Here is a 23849-nt window from a genome sequence, read left to right on the forward strand (position 1 = left end):
CAATAAGACAGAATGAAACTCAGATCTTCTTGAAATTAAGATAATTGATTTTTTGTTTGCTTAACTTGAAAGCTAGTTCTCTGCTTTTTATAATTGAGGAGAAAATTCTAAAGACCTCCACCTCACAAAGCCTTATGGATATTGAAGATTTTCAATGAAATTCATGCCATATGTTTCAAAAATTATTTATTAATATTACCTGCCAAAAGAAAGAAAGTTCATTTATTTTTTCATTTTGGGAAAATACCATACCTATTAAATTCTAATCTGAGAATCAGAGACCTAGTATCTATTTCTACCATTACAATTAGACTCAAACTTGAAACTGAGTTTGGTTAACTTATTCATGCCTTATTTTCTCCACTAAAAGATTTTCCATAAAAATTGCTTAAAAACCAACCAAAACTTGTCATAGGCATTCTTTCTCTTGTAAAATTTATTCTTAATTTAAATTAGATCCTCAACCTTTACAATAATGTAGTATGATAAAAGACTGAAAACAAAGTTTTAAGAAACAAAATCCTTCCCACAAAATATAATGTAATCTATATTTTCATTCTTCATCCTCATGAAGAAAACTGAAGAGAATTTATATTGTTTTCTGCCATTTTGCAACATTACTTTCTTAGGAAAATTATCCCAATCAATGACAGTACTTCACCCAAGTACTTCAAGATGGGATTGAGGACCACTATTAGATTAGAGCTTTATTGATTATATGTGGATTACTTCTCCTTTAAAGGAACATATCAAAAATATAAAATATTCCAAATGAAAGACATTGATAAATCAAGTTTTAAAGCAATTATCTACTTCACTTAGAGGAAAAATGATACCAGAACACTCTGTGTTCTCACTTGCAGGTTCTTGGCTTCTTCACAAGAAAGACTTAAGAGATGGCCAGTTTTATAAGGCCAGTAACAAGAGTTATTATGAAACAACAAGAAGACAAGTCAACACCTGAGACATGGATGCAGCCCATGCTAGAGGGCGAGACATGCTCCTGAGGCCCTGAGATAAAGCTTTTAAAGGTCTTTCCTCCTCCCTCTTCCTCATATGAAGGAGGGATCTCAGGTATTTGATGTCCTGATTTTTTGCCTTTCTACCTCAACTGTTTTCAGCAAAACAATGGGGAGACCTTTCTCTTTGGAGTTATCCAGGACTTCTTTTGAGCCTGGGAATTTCAAATGAGACCTTGTGACCAGGATCTTGGAAGTCTTTTCCGATGGAGCAGCTATATTTCTCTCAATAAGTTGCCTTATCTCACGGAGTTATTGGAAAAAGTGTTGTGACTATGTTCAAGGCAGAGGCCTTTCCTTTATCCCAAATAAACTGCCTCAACCCCCCGCCCCATAAGGTTTATGCCTTATTTTAAGGGTGTATCTGAAGGGTGGTGGTCATTCTTCTTTAGTTGCTTCCTAACGACTAGGGTCAATAATCTATGCCTGATGGAGTGTGAAACCCCAGATATTGGATTGAGGTTGCAGGAATGAGGGTCATCACCGTGGTTAGAACTGAATGAAATCCACCTGTGACTTGTTGTCAAAAGTGTTGTTTCTGCAGGACATAAACTTTGAATTTTGGAGATACATGATCCCAATAAAAAGAAGAGAAAAAATAAATTAAAAAAACAGGGTGCTAGCCATGACGTATGGGGCTATGATATTAAGAAAAGCCAGATGCCCCTAGAGAATAGATCCTCTGGAAGTGGATGAGCTTCATCTTGTAGGTTTCAAAGGCTGTCTAGGACAGTTCCTGAGCAATTTACATAGACATAGCATTCCTTCTTGAGGGACAGGTAGGTTCTCACTTGCGTTCCTGTTAACATGTTTTAGGCACTGTTAATTTGCAGCATCATGGAGGCAAGGGAGTCTATCTAATGACTAATGGCTTCTAAGGAACAGCTAGATTCTTCTATGCTATTGGTTTACACTAGGGAGAGATTGTGGTAGAACTACTCAGCTTGGTATAAAATGCTAATCCCAGGTGCCAGGGTGCTGATTATGACTAGGACATTTAAGAGAGGTATGAGAGGCACTGCCCTCGACATAAACTCACAAAGACAATGTAGGCAACACACCAAGTATATGGCAAGCAAAAAAAAAAAAAGACAGTTCTTAAGAGACCCATTCTTTTATCATATATGCACTTAAACTACTTAGAAAATAAATAATTTATCAAGAATTTTACATGTTTAATATCCCTCTACATATGATCTAGATTGAAGTGATATTATCATATTCATCAGTACTTAGTACTAATCTATGCATAAGCTCCTCTTTTAGCTGCAGTTAATAGCTCTAAGCTCCAGGTTGGCAATAACAAACAGGTTGCCTCTCCATGGGAGCAGGCCATCATGCCAACTGAGTTTGTCTATTTTCTAGTAACATTACTCTGGTAAATATTGTTCCACTTGGTATATCCTTCACATGGACAGCATTCTCTAGCACCATTTGTCTTAGAGAGGCTCCAGTGTTTCAAAAAACGGTGCACAGTTCCCTTTGGCACTATGAATTGATTCAGTGTGGCTTAAATGCCCATTGTAAATCTGGCCATATTGAGCCATCGCTGACTAGCCCAGGAGTCCAAAACAGCAATGTACTCTGAACATGCCCAGAGATGAAGTAGATACTTTTATTGTTTTAGGAGTTATAGAGACTTATGTAACCAGTAAGTCACATGGAGATGCACATTGTAAAGAAATGGGGGTCTCGTTTGAATGTACAAGAAGAGTTTGGCAATATTGAAGTCTGTCTCTTTAAATTTTTATTTTTATTTTAAAGGTTTATTTATTTCTCTCCCCTTCCCCCCTTCCCCATCCTGGTTGTCTGTTCTCTGTGTCTATTTGCTGTGTCTTCTTTGCACGCTTCTGTTGTCGTGAGCTGCACCAGAATCTGTTTTTCTTTCTGTTGCGTCATCTTGTTGTGTCAGATCTCCATGTGTGCAGCACCATTCCTGGGCAGGCTGCACTTTCTTTCGCGCTGGGTGGCTCTCTTTACAAGGCACACTCCTTGCGCGTGGGGCTCCCCTACGCGGGGGACACCCCTTCGTGGCACGGCACTCCTTGCGCGCATCAACACTGTGCATGGGCCAGTTCCACACGGGTCAAGGAGGCCTGGAGTTTGAACCGAGGACCTCCCATGTGGTAGACGGACGCCCTAACCACTGGGCCAAGTCCGCTGCCTCTTTAAATTTTTATACATTGTTTAAAAACTTCCAAGGCAATGTATAACATATCAAAGGAGTTTGACTAATAAGTATTTTACTTTTTAACATACACCTTTACCATGATTACATTTATTAACAGTAATTTTATTTTAGTAGAACAAGAAAAGCTAGTTTTGTCATTATTTTATGCAAACTTAAGTTTTCCAATGAAATCAAGATTATCTTTCACCTATCACCACCTTAATATACAGATTGAGGTTGCCTAAGACAATTTTCACAGTTAGGAAGTTACTTTTTGTTTTCAATATTGATTTAGGTTTCTAACTAACAGTGGCTTCCTGGAATTAACCATTTAAGTTCTTCAGTTTTGAAACTGATTTTTCAACCTCTCTATAACTAACCATAACCACATAAACGAGGCACCTTTAAATAAGCTTATTCTGGTACAATTAACAACCAATGAATTTACTTTATCCATTTAAATATTGTCTTACTTTCTTATCCTGTTCTGACAAAACTAATTTCACTTTAGAAAATCTATATTTTTCTATAAATTAATATAATTAAACACATACTTAAAATAATCATCTTAAAGTTTTAATACATACTATACAACTGTTAAATGATTTAAATTGGGGAATTACAGGAACCTAGGACTCTTAATTCCATGGACTGGAAGATAGAGGATGTAATCACTGAGGTCCTATCGAATTCAGGTAAAATGTTTCTCTCAACCTCCTTTTTCAGGATCCTTGATTCTTAGTGTGGGAGGTTCCAAATTCCCCAGTCTACAGAAATAACAGGACTTAGCCACTGGATTGTAAGAGTGGACATCCAACTCCATGGGTCAATATTTCTTCCAGGAAACAATCCCCTCAAAGTTCATGGGTCCCCACCTGGGCAGTCATGAGAGAAAGTAGGATTGTTAGGCTCCATAGAGGGAGGTCTCAAACTTGCCTTCCCTTAAGCCATGGGAAAAAGAAGTTGCGTTGATTCAGAACTGAATTTCAAGCTCCACGGCACATGCAGGCTGACAAAATTTAAGTAAGCACAGAGTAGAACAGAAGAAATTTCCACACTTTCTTAGCACAAGAAAAGACCCGACTTTAGAATCATTTTCACACAAAGTGCACAGTGTCCACCATGGCAGAATCCTCATCCCGAAAACTTCAGCTTCCCTGCTCCAGGGCAGTTCTCAGGCACCTGATACTATTATGACTGAAGGACCCCAGGAAATCCTGCATTCAAGAAGACAGGAATTGTTCTGTTCTGGGTCCATTCGCATTAACTACCTCCTGCAAGCTGCAAAGTTCTGCAATCATTTTTGTTGGAAGTATTAGAGTGGTGTAAGGGGATTGGCAGGGAAATTGCAGGCTATACTCCAGGAAATTTTTAGTCATGGGCAGAAGCCTGTAACAGTTTCCTCCTTGAGGGGATGATGCTTTATTGATGGCTTATGAGGGGTTTTCCTGTTCTGAAACGGGAGAGTTTTAGTAAATGGCCTGGAAGTGATTCACTATTTTCTCCTCTTATTAGGCACATCTGTGGCTAGAGAGTCTCCAGACAGGACCTAGTAAATCTTTCCCATATTAATTCAGAAATTAACAATCATAGTTTGCCCCTCCAAGTGTCACTTCAGTCTCCTGGTTGATAGTTTGCAATTTTGTTCAGTGAGTCTCTTCTGGTTTCAGTCCACTTCTCTCTTGATTGTTTGTAGTGAGCAGGAATCTTAGGAGAGCACCATTTCCTCTCAGAAAGAGGTGCATTCATGGGTTCAGTACCCACACTTTCTTTACTAAGAATACGACCCTTCTGGTCCCTGCAGAAAAGGCAACTCAGGGCAGCCAAGTTTGCAGTGGCCAGCCCCTCCACACTGAAACACGTTCCTTCTGAGGTGTAAGCCTGAATTTGGATGACCCTGACGTGACAGGGTGCTTTTAATGGTGGTAGGTGAAATCTGAGTCTATTCCTAGACACTTCACCTGATTTCTTTAACCCTATCTCCTCATCGGCATAGTCTTGATTGTTGAAAACTGCAAAGGCTGCTCTAAAAGGGAGTTCATGAAAGTTGGGGATAAGGAAAGGTTTTGCAACTTCCTCTGGATGTCTGAGGAAAACTGGCTAATGAAGTGATGTCCTAGGAGGATCTGTCCATGTCTACAGCTAGGATCTAAGAGAGGGTATTTTTCACTGCCTCTTCCCTTTGTGGACACATGGGGTCACATGGTCTCTGGCCCTTGTATATGTCTTTCCCTTCCTTCCCTCTTACAAACGAGATTTAATTGGAATTCAGGTTTTCATAAAGAAGCCAGTCTTTGCCATCCTCTAATTTGTACTGCAGCCACATGGTATCACAGGGGAAGATGAGTCTTTGCCCCTTTAGACCATCAGTAGGTAGTTTATGCCAATTCCTGAGAAGGCACTACAGTGGGGTGTCTGCTGAAATACTGCAGAAGCCACCCAGTATCCTAGGGGAGGATAATTGCATTTGTCAGTCTTTGCGATATCCCTCCCCTATATCTGACTGAAATATTTTTGCTGCACCATCTTCCCAAGATTTAGGGATCCTGATCACTGTCCCAATGTTCTATGGATTTGTACCAAAGCTCACTGGACTTCCCCATGGCCTTAAAGATCTTTGGTGACATCTGGGTCCAGTCCCCAGCCCGAAGATACCAAGACAGATTTCCTTTTAACAAAAGTGTCTGGCTAGGGAGCCTTCTTTTGGCCTACTTCTGCAGAGGTCCTAAGTGGCCATGAGAAAGACCTCATGTTATGGCCACTGCCAGGCACTGAATTTTGCAGTAAAGCAGACATTAAGAAGCCCAGTAAGAAGTTAGAGGCAGATTCTTCTGTGACTTTTAGGCCAACATTCTCTGGGAACACAGAGGTAATGGATTAACAAGGCTCTCAGGGCCTCCAAGGGACTGAGGAAGTTTCCTTCAAGCCTCTATGATAAGACAAGAGAAGGCACAGAAAGGCTTTGATTAAAATCATTTGCCGGGCTTCGTCAGGTGACAGGGAGCATTACTTGACTATTTTTCTCCCACCATGGTTTTCCGAATATGTTAGTAGAATACTCTGTGTTCTAGATTCTTGGTCTCATCACAAGAAAGAATATAGAGATGTGCTAATTGTGTAAAACCAGTAAGAAGAGTTTATTAATAAATTATATAAAAGAAGCAGAATACATTAAATAGGAAGTCATTGGACAGGTTAGCAGTGAGATTCAGTTAAACAGGAAAATGCCAACATTTCCCAAGAAATTAAAATAAATATACCCCCTAGGTCAAGGAGGTCCAATGACTTCATGCAGGTATGGCTTTTTAAGACAAGATTTGCTTATTTTCACATACCAAAAGAACTGTGAGTAGAGGAAGAAGATGTGATTGAAATTTATCAGGAACATATGGGGTTATTCAACAGTTGATATTTTCATTAATTATTTCTTTTCAATTAAAGAAAATTAAATGTTCAATTCTTTTGTAATGCAGTTTTCAAAACAGAATTAAAAACTGGAACCCTATATGTTTTACACATCTGATAATTTAAAAATTCTAGTCCTTCATGTTTATTTTATTTTCTTTCATTACACCGATTTTGGTGAACAAAATTCAGCCCCTTCCATATTGTCTTGTCTTTTCAAAAAATTGCATGTGTGCACACAGATGTCACCTTTTACAGGACTCTGCATTTTCAGGTTTACGGTGATAAATAAGATGAACCAAGGAGAGTGTTCATAAAGAGTTTCAAGTGACACTAAGGTGCGATCATGTGAATGCTTTATTCATTACCTGCGTCTTATACGGGGAGATGGAAATTTTTAAGAGAACTGAACTATGGAAAAAGAGACCTTCTCTTAACGTGAAACTACTGTTAAAATCTGAGGGTCTGTACTCAAAGAGGAGGAATGTAGTTTTGAAGTTCAGATGACATATAACATAGTAGTAAAGGCTAAGCACAAACATGGCTTCACTGAAGAGTCAAAGTATTTCAAGATCAAAAACAGTCTGGTAGAAGATCCCACAAAAGTTTTAATTTTCATTAATAGTGAATACAGTTATAAATGCAGAAGTGTATGCAAAAGAACATGACTTTTTAATATTTTATTTGTAATTATTGCCTTGGAATACTGGTTTTATAATGTACCAGCCACATTATAATTTTTAAAAAAAATTATTAAAACAAAAACAGCAATAAGTATGAATACAGATTTCTCCAAAAAGGAAACTTAGATGGCTAAGAACTCCTGAAAAAGAGGATCAACATCATTTGCAGTTCTAGACATGCAAACTAAAACCATATGAACAATCCTTTCGAACCTAGTAATTGACTGCTATTTAAAAAAAGAAAGAAAGAAAGAAAGAAAGAAAGAAAGAAAGAAAGAAAGAAAGAAAGAAAGAAAGAAAGAAAGAAAGAAAGAAAGAAAGAAAGAAAGAGAAAGAGAGAAGGAAAGGAAGGAAGGAAGGAAGGAAGGAAGGAAGGAAGGAAGGAAGGAAGGAAGGAAGGAAGGAAGGAAGGAAGGAAGGAAGGAAGGAAGGAAGGAAGGAAGGAAGGAAGGAAGGAAGGAAGGAAGAAAATTTTAAGTGCTGGGGAGGATGTGGAGAAATAGGAAAATTCATTAATTGCAGTTGACAATATAAAATTGTGCAGCCACTGTGGAGGATAGTTCAACAGTTCCTCTGAAAGATAAATGTAGAATTACCATAGGAGCAAGGAATCTCTTTACTAGGTATACCTTCGAAAGAATTGGTAGTAGGGAATGGAACAGGTATACACAGACTTACATTCATAGCAGCATTATTCACAATTTCAGAAATGCAAGAAACCTAGTCTCTATCAACTGATGAATGGAAAAATAAAATATGGTCTATACATACAATGAAATATAAATCAGCATGAAAAGAAATGATTTTCTTATGTAAGCAACAACATGGATATACTTTGAAGACATTATGCTGAGTGAAGTAAATCAGACATAAAAGAGAAAATATTGGATGATCTCACTGATAGGAAATTATTAGAATAAGCAAACACATAGAGTGAGAATATAGAATACAGGTTACCAGGAGATGGGATGGCTAGGGAATTGGGCTTTAATGCTTAATTTGTACAGAATTTCTGTTTAAGTTAATTGTAAAGTTTGAGAAATGGATGGTGGTGATATTAGCACAATATTGGAAGGTAATTAATAGACCTGAATGATATATGGGAGTGTGGCTTGAAGGGGAAATGTTATTTTATTTCATTGTTACTAGAATAAAAGGTAAAAGAAAAATCATAGGACTTTACAACACAGTGAATCCTATGCAGAGGAGGGACTTTTAGTTAATAGCACAATTATAAAAATGTTCTTTCATAAATTATAATAAACCTACCACATTAATGCAAGGTGTTAATAATAAGATGGTATAAGGAGAAAATACACTGTAAAGTAAACTTTTGACTGTATTTTAAAATTCCTTCACCAATTTTAACAAAGTTACCACACTAGTGAAAAGTGTTAACAATGACTTGTATAAGGGAACACTGCAAGTTTTTACATGATTTTTCTGTAAACCTCCAACTTCTGTAATTTAAAAAATATGATTTGAAAATTGGGAGAATTTAAAAATTTTGACATTTATTGCCCTCAGTCTTAAATTGTCTGGAGATTTGTTGAGTGACTTGTTATATCCAAGGAAACCAAACTCTTCACACACATCTGCTCTAACTTCCTCACTGTGTCCCCAGGGCTTCCCCATATGGTGCCAGGTATGTGTGGCCAATCCAAGGACCAAATTCTCACTCTGCTGTTTTCAAAAGCATGAAGAAGAAGAAGGACAGCCTTCCCTTACATCTCTTTGATTAGGGAAGGAAAAACACACTTTTCCAAAACATCTCCTAAGAGAATTTCCACTTTGTCACATTCCTGAGAAGCAGACTTTGGTAGTTAAAAGAGTGGACTGCAAAGCTAAACTGCCTCATCTTGAATCTGCCACTGGCTACCTCTGTGACCTGGACAAGTCTAAATTTACAATAAGTCAGAGCAAACATTTTTATATCATTTTGTTTATAAAGCAATATAATGAGGGAGAACCTAAGCTCACTAGTGTTCTAACACCAAATTCTCTAATCCTGTAAGGTTTATTTTTTTTAACATGAAGTGAATAATAATGTTTTCACATGAATGATTTCATTAATCCTTGCTCAGATGTGAATTTTTAACTTATTATATGCTGTTAGAGAGAAGTAAATGTGCCTGAAACAAACGCTAATTGAAGAAATGAAAATGAGACTCATCCAGGAAGGGTGTTCAAAGAAAAATTTAGGTTGTTTCACTGAAATGCATTTATTTTATCCCATATCTTGAATTTTTTTTTCCATATTATTTCTCATTCCATAGTAATTTTACACTTCGAATATTAAATCATTCACCTTGGGGAAGGAAGTTTTTCAAGTAATTTTTTTCTGGAATTCCTTTCTGATCGCAGTAGAATCACATAGCATTTGGGAAGAAATATACAACCCAGTAAGCCAGCGCTGGAAGCCAAGATGGAGAAGGTTTCCACAGCCACCATGGCTTTCCCTTTGGTGCTTAGATAGGTGGGTATGAAAGAAATCCACACACTGCAGAACACCAGCATGCTGAATGTGATCATTTTTGCCTCATTGAAACTGTCTGGCAGCCTCCTGGCCAGAAAAGCAATGGTCAAGCTCAGGAAAGCCAGAAAGCCCAAGTAACCGAGTACACAGTAAAAGGCTGTCGTGGATCCCTCGTTACACTGAAGGATGATCTGGCCAAACTCGGATTGTGTGTCCATGTCAGGGAATGGGGGAGAGGTTCCCAGCCACAGTGCACAGATGCATACTTGAATGAGGGAGCCAGTAAAGACGATAGCGTTTGAGAATTGGGTCACCATCCCCATCTGCAATGTACTTCCTGGTTTGATGGCTTTGAAGGCCACGACCACAATGAAGGTCTTTGCTAAAACAGTAGAAACAGCCACGGAAAATATAACTCCAAAGAATGTCTGTCTGAGGATACATGTCACAGTATTTGGCTGACCAATAAAAGTTAAGGAGGAGAGGAAGCAGAGCATTAAGGCCACAAGGAGAAGGTAACTGAGATTTCGGTTATTAGCTCTGATGATTGGTGTATCTTGATATCGAATAAATAGTCCTAAAACCAGAGCAGTGAGGACAGAGAAACTCATAGCCAAAAAGACAAGAACAAATGCTAGAGTATCATCATAAGACAAAAAAGTCAGGATTTTGAGGAGGCATCTATCCCTCTGTTTATCTGGATACTGGTCTTTAGGACACTTGATACAATGATCCATACCTGAAAGGGACACAATCAGATTTATTGAAGTTTATTAGTCATCCTCCAGACATGGGTACAAAGAAGTATTTCTTGAAAAGAACCACATGTGAATTCCTAATGTACCCAATTCTGTCCATTAGCTAATGACATTATAAAAAATGAAAGACCTTCCTCATGAGTTAGGAATCATCTATTGTATATTTGAAAGTATGAAAAAATACAGAAAAGGAAATTTGAATTGAACACTGAAAGAGCCATGAATTTAAAGTAGATGTGAAAGAAAAACAGCATGTATGAAGAAAGTATTTGATAAGCAGGAAAGGAAGAGAAAACACCTTCTCAGTCTTTTAGGCTTAATTTGTGGAAAGAAGCACAATTAAGTGGTCTTAATATTTAGAAATATCTATGTTTCAGGAACTATAATAGGCAATTCATTTCAAGTTAAACTTGGTTGTGAAAATAATTTTACAAACAGTTTAGTATTATTTTAGTGTTTATAGTAAAGAACAGTATTTAAAGGAAAAAAGAGAACAGTGCATGTTTTAGAGATAAGTACTTTGCAGAAATTACAAAATAAAAACAGTTAAATCTAAACTCGCATCATTTGATTTGACTTTATTCAAACATATGGAGAATGAAATATGACTCATTTTTAATCTGAAAAACAATAAAATATTCAATATGGGTTTAACTCCATTAAAACTTTCCCAAATTTTGATGAAATTTCATCATTTTAATTAGGTTCTTTTCTGATTTAAAAGAGTGATATTAATCAGTTATTTGGAGCAGTAATGAAATATATACAATCATTTATCAAAATTTCCTTGCATTGGTTAGATTATCACGCCATATATTTTCTGTTTGCCTTCCTATGGTATCCTTTTGCATAAGGATCTAAGCACTGGGGATCCCAAGGAAAGCGCACAGGAAATCTAAATTCATGTTAGGAGGAAGGAAGAGTCAGTTCAGTAAACAGAATCTGACTTTATTGTAAAAGATATATGGAGAGCTCTTATTCACTACTTCATCCAGACTGAGATGTTTATACTTAGTTGGATCTCAAAAGAAAAACCAAATCTGGAAATTTAGGATTAATCAGTTGAAATCCTGGAAATCCATGAGCTACCCAGGGTAAACTGAATTTTAAAAATTTAAAAAACAGGATCAAGATAGAAAATATAGAATCCATTCATATAAATAGAATATGAAATCCAATTATATTACTTATTTCGCTCCAAAGTCAGATATTTGAAAAATGAAGGTAGAAAAGTCAATGCCTGAATGCCTAAATATTATGAGTCTTTATGTCCCTAAATTTTTTCTTAATTGATATGTCCACATTGCCAGAAATAGCTCTTCAGTCAATGAGATTATAAGAAAATTGTTGTAGACTCCATTAAATCTCAATAGCTGTTAAAATGAACAGGGGAGTTCTCCTAAATGATATTGCAGGGACAGATGCTGGACATTATATATCCTGGCATAACCCACTGAAGGGACTGGGGGAGAGTGTAAACTACAGTGCATACTAAAATCCATGTGGTGCAGCAGTGCAGCAAAATGTATTCACCAAATGCAATGATTGTACCACAATGATGAAAAGGTTGTTGATGTGGGAGGAGTGGGGTAGGGTGAGGTATGGGGTATATGGGAACCTCTTATATTTTTTTAATGTAACATTCATTTTTGGTAATCTGTGTATCTTTTTAAAAAGGCAATTAAATTTTTAAAAATTTAAATATAAATAAAATGAACAGAGATATTTGTTACCCAGATGCCACTTCTAGAATGGATTTCTCCTTAGCCTACAGCCATCAGCACATATGCGTTTGCCTCATTTGAAATGAGCCACCTTGCTTAGAGAAACTCTTACCTGAGCATCTAACACCAAACATCTGATTGGCTTAGGACTATAAATTTCCCCCCATTTGGGCCCACCGAAAGGCAGCCCTCATGAACCATATATGATACAAATTTCCTCATTGAGTAGACAGAGTCTTTGTCAGAAATATATCTCTACTTGACCTCCCCATTCCCTTAAAACAATAATTTTCTTCATAAATTCTCTTAATGCCAAACATAATCTCAGATGCAGCTTTCGAAAACTCAACCTATGAAAACACGAAGAATCTGATTCCGTCCAATCCACTAAACTAGCAATGTTAACTTTCAGTTCTAATAAAGCTTTATAAAATCATTTTTTAATGTATACCTGGTCTTCATTGATAATCTGAATTCCTCACTTATATAAAATATCTTATACAAAGTTATTTTATATAATGAATTTGATTATTACTTATAAATTTTAGAGAATAATGAGGGATCATTTGAGGATAGTTTCTTCGAGAGAGAATTGGCATTTGTTTCTATAGGTCGTAAGGGTGTGTCACCAACCCGAAGAAAATTATGAACCTTCATGTTTCAACTGGAAGTTTAAAACAGTGCTCTGTAGTGTGCTTTCAGTTATATCCCCATGTATGGGAAAGGCTCTGGCTGCAGCATGGGATTCTGCAAACAGTTGAGTTGCTCATTTAATAAAACAAACACTTTCTATTGGGAAAATCACAACACCTAAGGAAGTGGGGAATGAGGACATCTGACTCTAAAGTCTGCTTCCACTATTGAAAAATGAAGGTTTAGAGATCCACCAGGAGGGATTGCAAATTGCCTTTCTGCTGAAATGAACTGATAAAAGGAACAGAAGTGTACACAGAAGAGTGGGGAATCACCTGTTGATTTCCACCAGCAGTTGTTTTGGGGCAGGTTTTGAATTGCAGAAGGTGTGCAACTGTGATCACTGGTGCTGGGTATCAGTGGTAGGGTGGTGTGTGGGGAGGGGCGCACTTGGGCCATGCCTCTGTGAAATAAAAATGTGTGCATTTGGCCATGGGATGTTATCTCATAGGCTGGAGACCTACAGAAAAACCGATGGAATATTGAATTTCCATCCTGGGGAGTCTTGCTACATTCTCTCATAAAGTGGTAAGATTCTCTAGAGTACATGGGCAATGTCCAGCAAAGGAGGAGCAAGCAATATGCCAGGCCTTTGAAATTGATGCTTGTACTTATGAACCTTATTCTTGGGAAATTTAAACTTTCCTGTTAATATATATTACTTAGAGATACCTCCTTGTTCTTGTTTCTCAAATGTGGCATCTCTCTAAACCAAATTCAGCTTATAAACTCACTACATTCTCCCCACCATGGGACATACCTCCAGGGGATGAGCAAACATGGCACCAAGGGATTATTATTATATGCCACCTAACAATGCATTTGGAAAAAATTTACTTAGACCAAAGGTGGGAAATAGTAAATACTAATGAGTTTTTATGGCTAAGAGATTTCCAAGTGACTTGGGAGGTTGTTCCAGACATTGCACTTACACATGTTTCAGTAGGACCTCATTGACTGCCACAGTAAACAGGGCCTCAAGCAGGGGTGCTGCTGACGTCTCTAGAGACTTTTTGACACTGTAGGAAGGGCAGACAACCCCAGGAAATTGCCACTCCGTTGGTGGGCCAAATCCTGGAATATATGATAACCTATCTCTACAATGTCTCAGCCTCATTTATAATTTGATTACACATGGTTCACCTGCTCCATTTATTTGAACTAATAATTAGCAGTATACCCATTAAATATATGTTCTGGAGACTTAAATATTCAGTCTGTACACATACCACTTTACACCTGCATCGCAGCAGAGTTGTAGTCAACACCTACAGCCCTCTTCATCATACTCACCCAGGACAACCAACCAAAGGATGAGGGACATCGCCCATCTGAAAAAGCAAGTATCACCAACTACAAGCAAAATAGTATCATCCGTCTGTCTCATGGGTTCTAAACCCACTTTAAATCAGAGGCAAAGGGGCAGCACCATTCTAAATCCTCAAGATTGAGTAATGAATAAGCATAAGGGGGAATACAATTTTAGACTAAAATAGACATTATTATTTTAGTAATGGAAGAGTTTATAAAATTGATATAAATACAGTGTTTGCCACAGATTCTGAGGGAAGGCAGAGGGAAGAATACATTTAACTTGGGACATTTTGACCCATTGGAATTGTTCTGCATGATATCTTAGAGATGGATACAAGCTGTTATATCCTTTGTCAAAACCTATAAAATTATTCAGTACAAAGTGTAAATCATAATGCAAACTATGGGCCTTGTTTAGTAGCAATGTCAATATGTGTTCATCAATTGTATCAAAATTTCCACACTAATGAAAGTTATTGTTAATAGGGGAAAGTGTAGGAGGAGTGAGGTAGTTAGAATCCCTTATATTTTCAGTGTAATAGTTATGTAATCTAAACCTCCTTTGAAAATCAAGGAAAGAAATGGTAATATGGGAGAGACATTTTATTATACACATTAGAAGGTGCTACTTGATTTTGTACAATTCTTAGAAAAAGGCAAAGGAAAAACATTTAAAAGTTTTAGGGTAGATGCGAATAAAGGGGGTACTTTATGTTAACTCTGTGTTTTCTTTATGATATTTCTGTAAATACACAAGTTCCCTTAAAAATAATTATATATTAAAAAATCCTTTATTAATTGTCCCCAGTAAAGCTCTTTATAAAAATAAATAATTCTTACATGGGCTAATTAATAAAGGATAAAAATGAGAAAGGAAAATTTTGCATCATTACTTTTATTTTCATATATATTATGTATATAATATATATGGATATATACATATACATATATATATATTTTTTTTTTTGAGGTTCTAGGACCAGGGATTGAACCCCGGACCTTTTACGTGGGATACCAGACCTCTACCACTGAGCCACTTTGGCTCTCTTTACGTGTCATTATTTTTAAAAGTCAAGAATTCTGAAAAAATCATGAAAAGAGTGCCTGGAGTATTCAAAAAATTCAATAACAAGGGATCACAAAAGTCCATAAGATAGAGAGGGCTTGGCAAATGACCTAAAATTGGCAGACAGCAATTTTTGGAAATGGGAAATGTTCATAATAGAGCTAATTTTTTTCTATTATTTCCTGAGGAATATCCTGCTATCCCTGTAATATTAGGTTTATACTACATGTTGCTATTTTGGGTTAACTTGAATAATTTTCTTCTACATTACCCACAGGGGGATGTCTTTTGATGAAAAACCATATTTTCTTACTTTCTCTGGACTCTCCCATAAACCCACTGTATAGAGAACAGCTGTTCAACTGAAAGTCTGGCTCATCCTGTACTCTGGAGATTCACAGTGAAACTCCTTGGAAAAAAAAAATTTTGATTTGATAATTACATGTTTTACATGTCTTCTACACACTAGCCCATGGCAGAGAGTGGCACCCCAGGATAAAAAAAAAAAGTGATACATGGTTATAGAGCCTAGAGAATGACGGCATTGGTTTAAGTTTGAATTATCACACCAAAAATTTAATAAATCTCACTTAAAAAGCAAGTGTTATATAAAAGTATATTCTTTGTTGAGAGCTCAATAAAAATAGATAATCAGTTATAAAAATTTACAAAAATAATTTAAAATGTACAGTCATCCTAGGATAAGCTCACAATTCATATAAAAGCAAAATGTAAATTTGATAAAATGGTTAATTTTTACAAGACCTTAGGAAAACAAATATATATGTTTTTCCATTAACCCCTGTAATTCTTGAGCTTACAAATCTTCTGACTCCTGACTTAAGTACTTTCATCTGTAAATTTTCCTCTGTAGTTGGTTTATAGTCTACTCATTTTAGATTTTCTTTTTTATTCTTTCTATTCTTTCAGTATGCCAGTCTAGATTTTTACTTGATGTAGTTTCTAATATTCCAATATTAATGACAAAAGTGTCCTTAAGGGATTATATATATGCCGAGTATTTTTCTAGTCCTTATCATAAAACTTAAAAAACTTGTTCCACTCTAGGGATCTATAACAATTCAAAATACAGCCAAGCTGTCTCAGAGAGCTAGAGACAGGATGATAGGCTTAAAGGAAGTTGGCGGGGAGAGGAAGGTCATGAGCTGACACCTACATGGATGAAATCTATGATAAGCTGGAGGTAAGTATGTGTACAGGGAGGGATATGAAGGGGCATAGGGATACTTTTAGCTGGGGCTTTGTGGGCTTGAGGCGGGCTAGGGTTGGGAGGATGGGTCAGCTGGCCCAAGGAATTGGGGAGAAGGATGGGCAGAATATTTGACATGAGTGATTTTCAGGTATGTGGTTAAAACTATAATGTTGAGAAAACTCTTTAGAAAATATAATAAGGAAGGATTACCAGTTTAAGATGCTTAATGGGGGAATCTGGCACAAGAGCAGGCTTCTAGGGAGTAAGTGCTCATTTTGTCATTGTGTGTTATATCATTGGATTGAGATCTATACAATGAGTGTGAAGGTGTACCCACATCTTGGGGAGGACTGATGTTCTCAAACAGAGGGAATTGTGTCTCTCAAGAGAATTGGTGGCTCCCATTGGTTTAAGAAGTCTAATCTTTCAAGTTCTTGGCATTCCTGTGAGTATCTGTGAATATGGTCCTTCATATAATGAAGATTGATTGTCACTATGAGCCCTGAGGGGATGGGGAGAGAGGTATAGAATAGATGCAATCAGGGTAACTGTGGGGCAGTGGAAGTGTTCTGCAGGATTGTGCAGTGATGGATATAGGACATGTTAAACTACAACAAAAATGTATAAAAATCTACAGGCTAAAATGTAAACCATAATGTAAAACATGGGGTAACTAAAAATTTAGAAAATTGTACAGTCTAAAATATGAACCATAATGTGAGCCAAAATGGAACCATGTTTGAAGCTATGTTTCAATGTGTGCAACAGCTATAGCAAGGATAACATGAATAAGTAAGGGGAACATTGCTGGAAATGGGGGAAAAGGGTTTGATGTTGGATATATGGGAATCCCCTATATTGTATATGTGATTTGCTGTGATCTGAAACTTTTGTAAAGACAAAATTAAAAATTAGAAAAAAAAGCAAGATGTAGACACTGAAGAAGAACAAAAGAAATTGACTTGCCACTGTCCATGCAGGGTAACACCTCTTGCAGTGATGAAATGCAAAACATCAAAAACAAATCATCATAAGATTTTTAATTTTTTATACCCCAATTTATTTTTGCTGTACTTTAGTTTTCCTGAAATAGTATGTATTCTATTTCTAGTTTTTAAACCCATCATTATTTTTCATTTTCCTATTAATTGAATTTGGCAATATAATAGGCTTCATTTTTGAAGAAGTTCTGGACCACAAAGAGGTTCAACTATGGCAGGGGAGGATTACTGATGTGGGGTGTTATTGATGGGGGTATATCATTGGGAGGGAGTTCTCCAGAGCATGTATATAGGGTACATAAAAATGTTTGGGTATATGTTGGGTATTTTCATAGTTGTTACAGTTACAAAAGACAACTGAGGGAGTGCTGAGTTCCTAGCCAGGGGAGTTCTGCCACATTCGCCAATGGAACAGCAAAAATCCCCCAAGTGCAATGGCAAAGACCAACAAAGAAGGATGGTCTAACAATGATCCCTTGATACTGATGACTGTGTTTATGAGCCTGAGTGCCTGAAATATGAACTAGGCCTAAAGCTGCAGGGTGCCTAAGAGTTATCTGCTGAGAGACTCCATGTTGCTCAAATGTGGCCACTCTCTAAACCAAACTCAGTGTGTAAATGCATTACCTTCCCCCCAGCATGGGGCATGACACACAGGGATGAGCCTCCCTGGTGCCAATGGATTACTACCAAGCACCAGCTGGTAATGTAACTAGAAAAAGACCTTGAATAAAAAGGTCAACTCAGACCAACAGAATATCTCAGCCTATATGTAGGATCATGTGTTAAAAACTGCTTTTGGGCCTTGAATAAAAGGGAGAAATGGCAAAGACACAAGAGTTTATATGGCTAAGAGTCTTCAAAAAGAGTTGGGAGGCCATCAGAGGGGTTGCACTTATGCACACCTCAACAGGGCCCCAGAGATAGACAAAGTAGATACAACCCCAGGTACTGGTGGTCCTGAGAGCTATGGAGACCCACAGGTTCTGTGGCTATGGCAAATGGCCTTGGAATTCAGGGCTGTGTCAGTTGGCCCTACTTTAGAATATGTGTTCCTGAGTATGATGGATTTGGACTCAGAGGTGAACTTTCTACACATTCCTTTCCTGTCACTTTTACTAAATCTGTGGTTGGTGCTAGCATTTGTGTATACTCAGGAGACTTGAATTTCTGGACTGTTCATGTGCCAGCTGGGCCCTGAGCCTCAGCAGTCTTGCAGCTCCTACCTGCTGGTTCTTTGGGTTTATCCAGGCCAGCTAACAGGGAGGTGAAGATGGAAAAACCACCACAGCAGGGAACCAAGAGTGCCTTTAACTGCAAGCAGAAGAATTGCAGTCACCATCCATGTGTAATCTAAGGCCCTGTCTTGATATAGAGGAGGAGGGGACATCACCATCCCAGCATCCATAGGATGGAGGAATAAAATGTGGAGTAGAGTGGACCTACTGATATTCTACTATGGTACTATTGTGACTAGTAATGGAAGAAATTGTATCATTGATGGGGAGAAAGTGGCTATGGTAGTTGCTGAGGGCAGAGAGAAGAAAGTAGAGATGTGATGTGGGGGCATTTTCAGGACTTGGAGTTGTCCTGAACAATGTTGCAGGGACAGATGCTGGTCATTATATCTCCTGCCATAATCCACTGGTGGACTGGGGGAGAGTGTAGACTACAATGTGGTGGTGCGGTGCTCTGGGGTATGTTCACCAAGGGCAATGAGTGTGCTGTGGTGGTGGGGTTATTGTTATGGGAGGAGTGGGGTGACGGGGGTGGAGGTATATGGGAACCTCATATATATTTTTATGTATCATTAAATTTTATGTATCATTAAAAATATATAAACGATTGGATGGCAGCATAGAAATCTGAAAACATAAAATAAAAAATCACACTGCTATATTTTGCTTAACTGCAATTTCTTGCTTCACAGTGGTTTCAGGTCTCACTAAAACAAAATTGGAATATTACACAACTAAATTACAATATTAGGACATCTGTTGCCCACTAAAGACTACAAGATGTGGCAATGTAATATCCAGCCAATTTTGCTGGTAAATATGGCCTATTTCTTTCAATAATGTATGTTTGATAGTGGTTCCTGATGGGTCATGGACTCAAACAAAAGTGACCTGCTTATGGTTTCCTATGATGAAAAATTTTTCAAAAATTAAACTTAACTTTTGTCTAAAATGAGGTATACAAAGAAATATTTAATACTTTTTACTTATGCTGCAATTCTTTGTTCTAGGTTTAAAATAAATATGACCTGATAATTAAATGTTGGTGCCTGCTATTAACAGAACAAATTTTTTAAATTAAGAGATTGGTGACCATAATCAAAACCAAAATATCTCGTAAGCATTTGATAATTCATTCTTTGAGGTTTTATTACTATCTACTCAGACATCAGCAGTCTATTACAGTACTCATACAAGACAAAGAGATGACAAGTAGAACAGACTAGAGAGAATTAACCAAACCAAAATTGTTTGACCAGATCAGTAAAATTGGTAAACTCTTAGCTAGATAGAAAAAGGAAAAAAAAAAAAAAAAAACAGGAAAAAATGCAATTAAATAAAATCAGAAATTATCTCTACTGAACTCTCAGGAACTATAACAAATATACCATAGCAATACATACATTAATAAGAGAGTGGTTTGTGGCATGAATACATCCAACTTAAGATACTGACTACAGTTAGAAGTAATATTTGTATAATGTACTTTCATAATTTGTAATGAATATTCTGAAACAAGACAGGTGTTAGTGACATGCAATGTATGAGAATTCCTTATGGTATTAATTATTATTTTGCAAACTCACAACTTCTCAAAAAAAAAAAGCAATAAGGGTAACACAACAGCTTATAAAATTAATGTAGTGTAAAAAAATTACTCTTCAAAAATTATGTTTATTCTTTGCCTTGGTAAGACATATTTAAAGGATACTCCTATATAGCAAATATTACAATACATTTTTAGTCATACTACCACAATACTTTAGATTTTGTTATGCACATTTTACTTATGTAGATGGCTATAACTTGTCTCCAAACAGGTAGAACCAACAATAAAAACAATTTTTAAAAAATAGTGTTATTATTTTATGGTAACAATGAGGGAAGTATAATGGTAAATATAAATCAAAACACTTAATAATTATTTCCCTGGTAAAAAAGGAAAATAAACCAACCTCTTCCATTCTTCCCTGTTCTTAGAATATTCTTCAGAAAACCTGTCATTGTAAATCCTTTCTCTGCCCATTTGAAATGTATATAAATCTTTTAAAAAGCCAAATATTCATTATGCCACCTTTATAACACAAAACCTCTTCTTCAAAGTCATGGTAGACAACTTTCTGAAATGTGTATATCAAAAATATTCACAAACTCACCTTCCTAATTCATGAGCATTTAACTTAGGCATCAGTGCTAAATTATACCTATGTTCATGTCATAGACAAATGAGAAGTGCTATTTTTTTCCTTTAAATAGAGGAAATTAACAAACAGAAAGACCACTCAAATTACCAGTTACTTTTAAAATAAAAGATGGGTGGCAAATCGTGCTCTCAAGTCCTCCTAATTGAGGATTAGTTCCTTTACCTTTAAAGCAGGTAAAATATCATTGTATCTACTTGGCTATATAAAAGGGTGATGTTTCCTTCTTTCTCAAAAATGTCTTTGACAGATTGACTGTGATATGTCACATTCAGCTTTAAGCTTATGCAATAGTAAAATTGTATTGCTTTTTCTAAAGTTGTAGAAAGATTTTCCAGGTCATAATATATATATATTTTTTCCTTCTTTATTTTTTTTTCTTTATGTATTTTTTAAATATTATATTAAAAAAATATGAGATCACCATATACCCCCCACCCCCTCATCCCTCTCCTCACCCCATAACAACAATCTCCTCCATCATCATGTGACATTCATTGCATTTGGTGAATACATCTCTGAGAACCGCTGCACCTCATGGTCAATGGTCCACACCATTTGATTATATTTCCTAATACAAGGCAACAGCTAAAAAGGGTATGTGTTGGGAATAAAATCGTCTTCATGGATCATGATAATTTTAAAATGAAACTGTTTTTAGTTTCTCAAAATATTTACTTTTTCATTAAACAGTAATTTTCTAATGTTCTCCAAACAGCAAACTCTTTCACAAATACTGCCACTGTGGGTTATCAGATTGCTAGAAATGTATCTGAAATTGTCACTGGAGTGTAACATTATTAAAAGAATTTCTGATTTAACATAGTCCTGTATTTTGTCTGATATCTGCCCCATAGCTTGATAATCTTGGTAATTTTATCATCTGCAAAAATGATCTGTATATAAGGTAATGTACATAAATTGAACCTCCATGTTTTGGGTTTTAAGGATGAGCTCAATATATAGTGGTTGGGATTATTCTTCAACAACAGAGAAATTAGAGAAAGGTAAGAGGCAGAAAGAGAAGAAAATGAATTCAATACAGCTAACCTCAAGACACCTGAAATAAAGAAGATAAAATAATACATTCACACCTGGCATTCACACATACCCCAAGGAATGATCAAGTCATTTCTCATTGTGTACTATCCTACATCTAGAACAATCTTCACATTTACCAACCTGTTTGATTCGCAATCTCTCCATCTGGACAGGGAACACAATTAAAACAACAAAACGGTTTCCCTTCTTGAGCTGCTTTGCTGAATCCAAGTGGACATTTTTGACTACAAACAGCAGAGGGAGTCTGTGTCAGAGCAAAAAGAAGAGGTAAAGCAACTCCAAAAGTAAAATTTAGAAACTATATATACATGCGAAATTATATAAGTTTTAAGGGGGATTTGATCGTTCAAATTATTAACAAGTTAGCACAATTTCTTGGTAACATAAGGGCTTAACCAGAAACTCCTGAGCTTTGGAAGTCATTTAATTTTTAAAGTTTTCTCAGTGATGATTATGTTCATCACAAGTAAACATCAGAAAGTTCTATTCTTTCCATGGCAATAACAAGAAAAAATAGAATTAAACATCCTTAAGATAGGTAAACTCAAATGGTAAAGCTCTCACATCATCATATCCAGTTGCTGAGACTGTCTTCATCACAAAACACTCATTTCCTTTCTTTCCTATCAGTCCTTCATATTAGGCCCTGTGCTGGTTTGAGCCTTTTTTGGAAAACAGAAAATTATATTCTTAAACTAAATAATTTGTGTGCATGTAAACCTATTGTAAGTGAGACTGTTTGGTAAGATAGGATTATGGGAACTTTTGGTTAGGTCACTTTTAATTGGATTGAATTCAGTTGGGAGCCTTTGATTGAAGTACTTAAGTGAGGGGAGTCCGAGCATATGTCCTGTCCCTCCTGCTATAGTCTTACATAAATGGAAGAAAAACACACAGACACAGGGAAAGAGAGCTGCCATTTTATCCTGCCATGTGAGTGAAGACTCCAAGATCAGGGTGCATCTCTGCTCATGACATGGTTTGGAAACTTTCAAAGTCTTGGAAATGTTTACTTCTATCCTATTTAATGTATCTGCTACAAGACAACCAACTTGCAGGCATATTTTTCCCAACAGCCTTCAGTAAACAATTATAGCCACCCATTCCAGGACTTACCAATCTTCTATCTACTTTAGCACATTGATGATGTTATTTTTTCTAGCCATGAAAGAAACTGATCAACTGGATCATTATATGGACAGTTTTTCAATGGTTTCAAATAACTCAAAATAAAAGTATTCACCATTTTCCTGAGCCCAAATGATCCACCATCCAGATTTAGAACAAAGGACAAATTAACAGGAGTATCTGCATAATGGAAGTCGTTGGCAGCTTATTCTAAAGATAACTACTGGCCATACTTTCATCTAAGAATCACACGTAGGTATCTGTTCAAGTTTCTTACCTCACTGTAGTATTCATGCCACATTATCTTTTCATCATTCAAGAAAAAGTGCTGATTATTGTGAGATTCATAAATGAACTCTCCAACTTTTACTTGAGCTTTCCTATCATTCAGCAATGACTGATAGTTCAAGATGTCGAACTTAGTTGGTGAAATTTTCTCATTCACAATTTTTTTATTCACACTTCTTTCAAGTTGATTCTTTTGCAGAAATGGATGGAGCTATGAATGAAAGAGAATTCAGGAACGCACAAAGTATAGAAAACTGAATGAATCTTATTTCTTCAATTGCCTTCTATTCCTCCAAATATAAGTTCCAAGAGAATATTTTCATTGGTTATTGTAGAAAACTCTTATATACAGAATAATATGTATTAAATATGGCTCTACAAGTATTAAAATACTAACTTAAATATTCTCT

General features: G+C 36.4%; 1 protein-coding gene across 1 annotated transcript in view; it reads right to left on the minus strand.

The window, feature by feature from the left end:
* Window positions 1–4803: 4803 nt before the first annotated feature.
* LOC101422083 (vomeronasal type-2 receptor 26-like) overlaps window positions 4804–23849 on the minus strand; it is a 28463-nt gene continuing 9417 nt past the window's right edge. The window contains exons 5-8 of the mRNA XM_004455287.3: window positions 23429–23650; window positions 22144–22267; window positions 9586–10492; window positions 4804–5215 (exon numbers count right to left, since the gene is read on the minus strand). Coding sequence (XP_004455344.3) covers window positions 4804–5215; window positions 9586–10492; window positions 22144–22267; window positions 23429–23650 — 1665 coding nt within the window. The remainder of the gene's footprint in view (window positions 5216–9585; window positions 10493–22143; window positions 22268–23428; window positions 23651–23849) is intronic.

Source organism: Dasypus novemcinctus, chromosome 20, assembly GCF_030445035.2.
Source record: "Dasypus novemcinctus isolate mDasNov1 chromosome 20, mDasNov1.1.hap2, whole genome shotgun sequence".
In the NCBI taxonomy this organism is placed as follows: domain Eukaryota; kingdom Metazoa; phylum Chordata; class Mammalia; order Cingulata; family Dasypodidae; genus Dasypus; species Dasypus novemcinctus.